Below are 9,027 nucleotides of genomic sequence, written 5' to 3'. Positions count from 1 at the left end.
CCCCTTCCCAATTCTACTCACCAAGGGAAACCAATGATAGCAGATATTTTTCTAGACCTTTCTCTTTGCATATACAAATATTTAGATAAATTCTTTATACAAGATCTTTTTTTTATTGTCCTACAACTACTTTTCACTCATGGCCATATTTTATGTCAATATGTATGTATCTACTACATTTTAATAGCGACATAATGTTCCATTATGTGGACATATTGTTTTGTTTAATGATTCCTCTGTTAAATAACTGTTTCTGTTCTTAAAAATAATGTTGCAGTAATAGTCTTGTGCATATAATCTTGATTGTGCATTTGTATGAATATTTCTATTAGGTAGATTCTTAGAAGTCATATTGCTTGGTGAAGTAGTATACCTATTTTAAATGTATGCACTACCAAATTGTCCTCTGATTTGTCCTCTAAATCGGTCTTTCATATTATAGCTAGAGCAATATAGCTATAATATGTCTTTGTAAAATGAATTTCATCATGTGATTTCCCAGAATCAAAAAGCAACATCAGAGATGTTTGATGGATTTCTATTGTCTATGCAGTAAGTTTTAAGATTAAAAAAAATTTCTTCCAGACAGGATCTTGCTCTGTTGCCCAGGCTAGAGTGGACCACACGTGATAGTATGATCTTGGCTCACTGTAACCTCAACCTCACAGGCTCAAACAATCCTCCCACTTCAGCCTCTCGAGTAGCTGGGAATGCAGGTGTGAACTTTCATACCCAGCTGAGTTTTGATTTTTCTTTTTGTAGAGACTGAGTCTCCCTGTGTTGCCCAGGCTGGTCTTGAACTCCTGGGCTCAAGCGATCCTCCTGCCTCAGCCTTCCAAAGTGCTGGGATTACAGGTGAGAGCCTCCATGCTGAGCCAAAATTCTTAAAATTTTTAAAAAAGTTTTAAGAGTTATACAGGAAGGGGAGCATCACACACTGAGTCCTATTGTGGGGAGGGGTGGGGGGAGGGATAGCATTAGGAGATATACCTAATGTAAATGATGAGTTAATGGGTGCAGCACACCAACATGGCACATGTATACATATGTAACCTGCACGTTGTGCACATGTACCCTAGAACTTGAAGTATAATAATAATAATAATAAAAGAGTTATATAATCTGGGCCCAAACTATCTTTCCTACCATTCTTCCCTACCAGGAAATTTGTCCTCTGATAAGGCAAAATCCACCTCTTCTGTAAAATTTCCCATGTACGCTGCTGTCTTTCCTCTCTCTATGCAAGATAGAATGAGTTACTTTCTTCCCTAAGTTCCCATAGCACTTAATTTATAATCCCTCTGATAGCACTTAATGCGTTGTACTGTATTTATGTGTGTCTGTCTCCCCTGCTACTCTGTGATTTTCGTAAGGGTAGGAACTGTGCCTTACTCATCTTTGTATCCCCAGCACTTTACAGAATGCCTGTCAGAGTAGTGCTCAACAAGTATTCATGAATTTGGGAAAGATATCCTGGAGGTAGTGCTAGAGTACTAGTATGATAAAAACTTTGAGAGACAGAGTAGGTGGTGGAAGTTTTGAAGCATAGCAGAAAGCTGACTGACTCCTGGGAGAATGGAAGCTGGTCAGGAATAGAGAGCTGGGCCAAAACTGGCAGGAGCCTTCATGTGCTTTTCTCCTTCACTGCAGAGACCAGCTGCCTGGTTATTTGGGTTAATAGGCTTGAGATGTGAGAACATTTAAGGTATTAAAAATTGGATGATTGAGGACTCACTTGGTGGAGGGGGAGATTGACTCAGCTGTTCTATGTTCTTTCCAGACTAAGATGCATATACTGAATAACCAATCCTTTTCCCAGAGTCATGAATAACTTTTCTTTCTGAAAATCAAGGACTCTTCATTTTCAGGGCATGATTCGGATGGGAGTAGGAAGAGTAAATAGGTCAGATACTTCTACTTTGTCTCTTTAGCTTGGCTCAAGGGGAAAGTAACCTATTGAAAGGGTTTAGGGCTGTGGGCCTATTCTTGAGTAAATCATCTGTGTGAAATTAGTTCTTTTGTCATTTCAGGGAACTCTGGTAGCTCTCCTTGTCTGGTTGTTTTGAAGAAAGAAGAGTAGAAGAAAAAGTTGAATGAATCATGTCGGAGTTACTGGACCTTTCTTTTCTGTCTGAGGAAGAAAAGGATTTGATTCTCAGTGTTCTACAGCGAGATGAGGAGGTCCGGAAAGCAGATGAGAAAAGGATTAAGTAAGAGTTCCCCAAAACGCATAGGGTCCCAGGCCTTTGACCAATGATGTCTGGGCTTTTCCTTATGTCTCCCACCTGACTTTCGTAGGAATTTGTATATGTGATGTTTACCACTACTTATTGGGTCACATTGGGCTCTGAGTTTGTTGCTTCCACAGAACCAAATAGTCTTATTCTGTTTACCTTTCAACCCCTCTCCATCCAATCTATGTATATCCTGAATCCACTTATGCTTCTTTTTTGGGTCTTGGCAGGCGACTAAAGAATGAGTTACTGGAGATAAAAAGGAAAGGGGCCAAGAGGGGCAGCCAGCACTACAGTGATCGGACCTGTGCCCGGTGCCAGGAAAGCCTGGGCCGTTTGAGTCCCAGAACCAATACTTGTCGGGGTTGTAATCACCTGGTGTGTCGGGACTGCCGCATACAGGAAAGCAATGGTACCTGGAGGTGCAAGGTGTGCGCCAAGGAAATGTGAGTGTCACCTATGGCTGAATAGAGAGGAGATGAGGCCCTGGTTGTGGTGAGAATTTCTTTCCTTAGCCTTTATTAGACAAGAACCATTCTTTATCCATCTGTCATTTTCTTTTATTTCTTCCCAGAGAGTTGAAGAAAGCAACTGGGGACTGGTTTTATGACCAGAAAGTGAACCGTTTTGCTTACCGCACAGGTAGTGAGCTAATCAGGATGTCCCTGCGCCACAAACCTGCAGGTACTGGACCTGTCTAGAGATAGTTCTTGGTATGGAATCCTAGTGTATTCTGACTGGTGGCATTTTAAATCCATGGGCTCAGCCAGTTTGTGGAGAATCAAAGATTGTATTGTCATCCCTTCTGCAAGCATGGTGTACTTCAGGGGATTTGCTATGAGGGTTGTTCCCTTTTTTTCCTACTCATAACCACCACCCTGGCATACTTTTGTTTGTCTTGAAGTGAGTAAAAGAGAGACAGTGGGACAGTCCCTCCTTCATCAGACACAGATGGGTGACATCTGGCCAGGAAGAAAGATTATTCAGGAGCGGCAGAGGGAGCCCAGGTAAGAATCAAGTAATTGTTTAAAGAAATGCTTACAATATCCCTTTAATTCTTTTACTATTCTTTTTACTTCTTCTGTTTATAAAATAATAGATGTTTATTATAGGAAAACTTGGAAAGTACAGAAAATAGTAAAGGAGGGAAAAAATCATTCCTAATCCCACTGCTCATATGTAGACATTAACATTTTGGTATATTCACTTAGTTCTTTATTTTTTACAGTTTGCAGTCACCTTTCTCAGGTTGAATAGTTTGTTCTTTATAAGAACAATTTGAAGACAAATAAAAATAACACATACTCATTATTTAAGCAACAAATCACCCACATTCCTACTACCCCAGTTTTCACATTATGTGGAAATTATTTCATGTATCTTCTATGTATATACATAACGGGTTGACCGGATGGAAAACTGAAAATCCTTTTAATATTGGATCATAGTATAATAAATTAAAATCGTCTTGTTTAATTTTACTTGAATTTAACAGAATAAAACACCAAAATAAAATGAAAGAATAGCTCATCTTCAGACAAATGTTTTTTTAAAGTAAAAGATATTAGTTGTTAACATTCCTCTAAGCTTAAGAAAAAATATTATGAAAGCCATTGAGCAGTTGGCCACTTTTTTAGTGGATCTTTTTTGGTAACAGCCTTATTGAGATATAATTCACATACTATACAATTTGCCCGTTTTTTGTGTACAATGCAATAGTTTTTAGTCTATTCACTGAGTTGTGCAACCATCCCCTGAATCAATTTTAGAAAATTTTCATCACCTCAAAAAAAAAAACCCTTTACCCTTTTAGCTATCACCCTCCCTGATCCTTAAGCAATCACTGGTCTACTTTCTGTCTCTATATATTTGCCTATCCTGGGTATTCATGTAAATGGAATTATACAATATGTGGTCCTTTTTGACTGACCTCTTTCACTTAACATTAGCATTTTCAAGGTTCATCCATGCCATAGCATGTATCAGAACTTCATTCCTTTTTATAGTCAAATAATACCCATGATATGTATTTATCACATTTTATCTGTTCATCTGTTGAAGAACATTGGGATTGTTTCTACTTTTTGGTTATTAAGAGTAACGCTGGGCCGGGCGCGGTGGCTCATGCCTGTAATCCTATCACTTTGGGAGGCCGAAGTGGGTGGATCACGAGGTCAGGAGATCAAGACCATCCCGGCCAACATGTTGAAACCCCATCTCTACTAAAATACAAAAAAAAAAAAAAAAATAGCCAGATGTGGTGGTATGTGCCTGTAGTCCCAGCTACTTGGGAGGCTGAGGCAGGGGAATTGCTTGAACCCGGGAGGCGGAGGTTGTAGTGAGCCAAGTTCGTGCCATTGCACTCCAGCCTGGTAACAAAGTGAGACTCCATCTCAAAACAAAACAAAACAAAACAAAATGTAATACTGCTATGAACTTTCATTAAGGGTTTTGTGTGGATGTATGTTTTCTTTTCTTTTCTTTTCTTTTTTTTTTTGAGACGGAGTTTTGCTCTTGTCGCCCAGGCTGGAGTGCAGTGGCACCATCTTGGCTCACTGCAACCTTCACCTCCTGGGTTCATGCAGTTCTCCTGCCTCAGCCTCTCAAGTAGCTGGGATTACAGGCATGTACCACCAAGCCCAGCTAATTTTCGTATTTTTAGGAGAGACAGGGTTTCACCATGTTGACCAGGCTGGTCTCGAATTCCTGACTTCAAGTGATCCACCCGCCTTGGTATCCCAAAATGTTGGGATTACAGGTGTGAGCCACCATGCCTGGCCTGTTTTCATTTTTCTAAGATAGATACTTTGGAGTTAGTGGTCATTTTAAAAATCTACCTGTTTCAATATTTAACATTATCAGTGGATGCTTTACTGTGAAAGAGGAAGCAGTTAGCTTTCTTACACTTCCCTCCAGTTGTTTTCTTCTGTCCCCACTATTTGTTACTCAAATTATTTTTCCTTTGTCAGGGTTTATAATATTTACATTCTCTTATATAACCATAAATCATCTGTCTGTGGCCGGGCGCGGTGGCTCAAGCCTGTAATCGCAGCACTTTGGGAGGCCGAGGCGGGCGGATCACGAGGTCAGGAGATCGAGACCATCCTGGCTAACATGGTGAAACCCCGTCTCTACTAAAAATACAAAAAATTAGCCGGGCATGGTGGCGGGCGCCTGTAGTCCCAGCTACTTGGAGGCTGAGGAAGGAGAATGGCCTGAACCTGGGAGGCGGAGCTTGCAGTGAGCCAAGATCGCGCCACTGCACTCCAGCCTGGGTAACACAGCGAGACTCCGTCTCAAAAAAAAAAAAATTCATCTGTTTGTTTTATCTGTTTGTTTCCTTTTAGTTTTATACTTAAAAGGATTGTATGCTTACAACCAGGCCTTATACCACAACTTCTCTATTTCTGATTTATTTCTTGGTTTTCTGGATTTCATCATTGAGGAGTTCCTTCAAGAAGAGCTTGCAGGTGCTATATTTATTGTATTCTTACATGTTAAGAATGTCTTCCAGGTGCCTTTATACTTGAATGGTATCTTGGCTGGATATTATATTCTTGAGCCACATTTTCTTTCCCTCAGAATGTTGTAGACATTGTTCCATTGTCTTCTTCCATTGAATGTAACTGTGAAGAAGTCTGAGGACACCTTGACTCTTGTTTTTCTTTCTTATGGATGAGAGAGAGAGAGAGAGAGAGAGAGAGAGAGAGAGATTAGACTTGCCTGAAAATTTTCTTTTCTTTTCTTGAAGTTTAGTAATTTAACAAGACTGTAACTCAATGGTGATCATTCTGTATCATTTTCCCTATATGTGATATACCCTTGATGAGTTCTTTCTTCATTGCTGGAAAATTTTCTGTATCATATCTCTGAACTCTCTTTCTTTCTGTTTTATTAGTTAAGTTCTCCACCTCAGAGATACTGGATTTTCTTATCCTCTATTTTGTCGTTTTCTTTTATTAGTGAATGGAATAGGAAAATGGTGAAAGCAACTAACTGTGATTAGCCCAAACCATTCCTTCATGCTATTAGTTTGGTTTTCAGTTTATTTCCCTTCCCATGCCCTGTTCCCTTCCCTTCCTTACTTTTGCTGCTTCCAATTTAATTATTTGAGTAAATTATCTTATTTAGGTTTCGATTTGTTCTTTGCTCTAATCTTCTTTCTCTTATTTTGTTTTATCATCTTGTATTTGAATTCTTGCACTTTATTGAATTTATATTATTAGTTCCCCTGTAGTGTAAAGCACTCACATGAAACCTACTTGTTTTACTAGGGTTAATTCTTCTCCAGACACAGTTCTTCGGTTCTTCATCCATCTTGCAAATTGTTTTAATTTCTCTCCACCCCATGGCTATTTATATATCTGCCAGACTATTTTACTTCATTTCACTCAACTTTAATATGGGAAGTTTTCTCTGTATCTTTTGTTTCCTCTGATACAGTGTATGTGAATTCTTCTTCTTACCTCAACTTGAAACAATTTATCTTTTCCCATTCCCAGCTGTACTTTAGTTTAAGGACTGAATATTGCTTTTATATTTCTTTCCTTGTAACCTGAAGGGGTGGGTGCAGAAGGCAACTTGGGGTCCTGAGTTTTGGTCTCTTGAAATTCTCTTAAATGTCCTGGTTCAGCGCTTACCTGTCCCAGATCTGGGTTAATCCCTTAGCTCATACCAGTGCCCTGGGAGATGACATTTTGCAGCAGTCTTGTCTGTCTCTGTTGGGGTTCTACAGTGGTACCTGGGGCTATAAATCTTGAAGACTTCTGTTTTCTTGACTACTCACTCACTTAATCTGCAAATTGCTACATTGGAAGGGATTACTTAAGGAGCTTTGCTGAATTAAATCTTCTGTTTTCATAGGCATGACTTTTGAAATCTGTGACTTGAGGCTTTGTTTTGACTCATTTGGTTGTGGCCGTGAATTTTAGCTTTTGTATGGTGTGTGTGTTTTTTTCACAAACTTTCACTCACCCAAAGGGAAATGACTATCACGTTTCATATGATTGTTGAAAACAGTATAGAAATGTATAAAGTAAGTCCTCCAGTAACCTCACTGCTTCTTCCCCAGATAATTATCGTTAATAGTTGTGAATAGTTTTCGCATGTGGACTACCAAACTGTCTAAATATACATATATGGGTTGGGTTCCTAAGTTTTAATTTCTTATTTTAAAAAAAGGATGATCCTATATACATGTTAAGTGAAAAAAAGTAAAAGAAAAGAGCTGTAAAACTCAATAATATAGACAATCGCATAGAAAATGCACAAAATATTTGAACAGACATTTCACCAAAGACAGTATAGAGATGTCAGATAAGCACATGAAAAGATGCTCAACATCTTTAGTCATTAAATAAATTTGAACTAAAATCACAATAAGATACTACTACATACCCACTAGAATGACTAAAATTAAAAGACTAACCATGCCAATTGTTGGTGAGGATGTAAAACAACTGGATTTAAAAAAATTTTTTCTTTTCTACATTTACTCCTTGCCATTATAAACAACTAGAATTCTTATACACTGCTGGTGGGAATGTACAATGGCATAGCTAATTTGAAAAGCAGTTAGCAGTATTTTAAAAGTTTGTTGTGCACCTACCTTGTGATTAAGTCATTTCATTCCTGGGTATTTACTCAAGAGAAGGGAAAACATATGTTTGTACAAAGACTTCTACGTGAATGTTCATAGCAGCTTTGTTTGTAATAGCCCAACACTGGAAGTAACCAAATGTCCATCAGGAGGTGAATGGATAAACCGATTAGTTTATATGATGGAATACTACTCAGCAGAGGAAAAAATGAACTATTGATACATGCAACAACATGAATGAATCTCAAAACAATCATGCTGAGTGAAAGAAGCCAAGCAGTAAAGAGTACATACTGTATATGGTTCTGTTTGTATAAAATCTAGAAAATACAAACTAGAAAGCAGTGACAGAAAGCAGATCAACACTTACAGGAAGGGTGGGAGGGATTAGAAAGGGGCAGGAGGAAACCTTTGGGAGTGATAGATATGTTCATTAACTTAATTCTGGTGATAGTTTCGCAGATGTCTACATTTGTCAGAATGTCACATTGCACACTTGAACATGTGCAGCTTATTTTGTCAGTTATTACTCAAAGTGTAAAAGAAAAAAAATTGTAGAAAGATATAACATGAACATCTTTCTGTGTCAGCACCAAGGATCTGTTTCATTCTTTTGACATCTGTATGATGTTTCATTGTATATATGGACTGTGATTTTATCTACACAGCCTTGGGTGAGTGACTCATCTGTTCCAGGTGATGAGCCCCTTTTTTCTTTGTGAGTTAAGGATAAGAATGGCTTTTATTTGCTGAACCTGATTAACACATCTGACATCATCAGTCAGAATGTAATTTCTGAAACCTACTGCTTCTGGTTGTCTGTGATCTCTTGTCTCATTGGACCCAGAAGACTCTTATTTATCCTAAACATGAAAACAGATTAAGTGACCATAAATGATCTTTCCCATGAAATTATGGAGCCTCAGAGATAATTTAATTCAACCACCTTATTTTGCAGAAAAGAAAGCAGGATAAGTGATTTACCTGAGATCATACAGATAGTTAGAGCCCAGGGCTCCCATCTCTTAGTCTATTTTTTACTGCACAGATGTCAAATAATTGCTTTTTTGCCCTTGGGTTGTTTGTATTAGCTCTGGATTGGTATGTATTAATCTTTTGGAAAAAAATACAAGCAAAAAACACTCTCCATGGACCATCGTTAAAAGTACCTTGCTGGAGGAATGGTTCTGCTTG

At 38.4% G+C, this 9,027-nt stretch overlaps 1 protein-coding gene across 4 annotated transcripts in view; it reads left to right on the top strand.

Moving 5' to 3' along the window:
• The window catches only part of SYTL4 (synaptotagmin like 4), a 72,319-nt gene that overhangs the window by 38,930 nt on the left and 24,362 nt on the right, over positions 1-9,027 (top strand). For 2 of the 4 annotated variants that reach the window (XM_017891290.1, XM_017891288.1), the window contains exons 1-5: positions 763-855; positions 2,031-2,210; positions 2,465-2,680; positions 2,809-2,918; positions 3,139-3,241. In XM_017891290.1, coding sequence (XP_017746779.1) covers positions 2,101-2,210; positions 2,465-2,680; positions 2,809-2,918; positions 3,139-3,241 — 539 coding nt within the window. In that variant the 5' untranslated portion in view covers positions 763-855; positions 2,031-2,100. Of the gene's footprint in view, positions 1-762; positions 856-2,030; positions 2,211-2,464; positions 2,681-2,808; positions 2,919-3,138; positions 3,242-9,027 lie in introns of those variants that run through there. The other 2 variants (XM_017891289.1, XM_017891287.1) reach the window with 1 other exon arrangement.

Source organism: Rhinopithecus bieti, unplaced genomic scaffold (assembly GCF_001698545.2).
Source record: "Rhinopithecus bieti isolate Rb0 unplaced genomic scaffold, ASM169854v2 scaffold_21188, whole genome shotgun sequence".
NCBI classification, from domain to species: Eukaryota; Metazoa; Chordata; class Mammalia; order Primates; family Cercopithecidae; genus Rhinopithecus; species Rhinopithecus bieti.
This window is presented reverse-complemented; position numbering and strand designations above follow the sequence as displayed.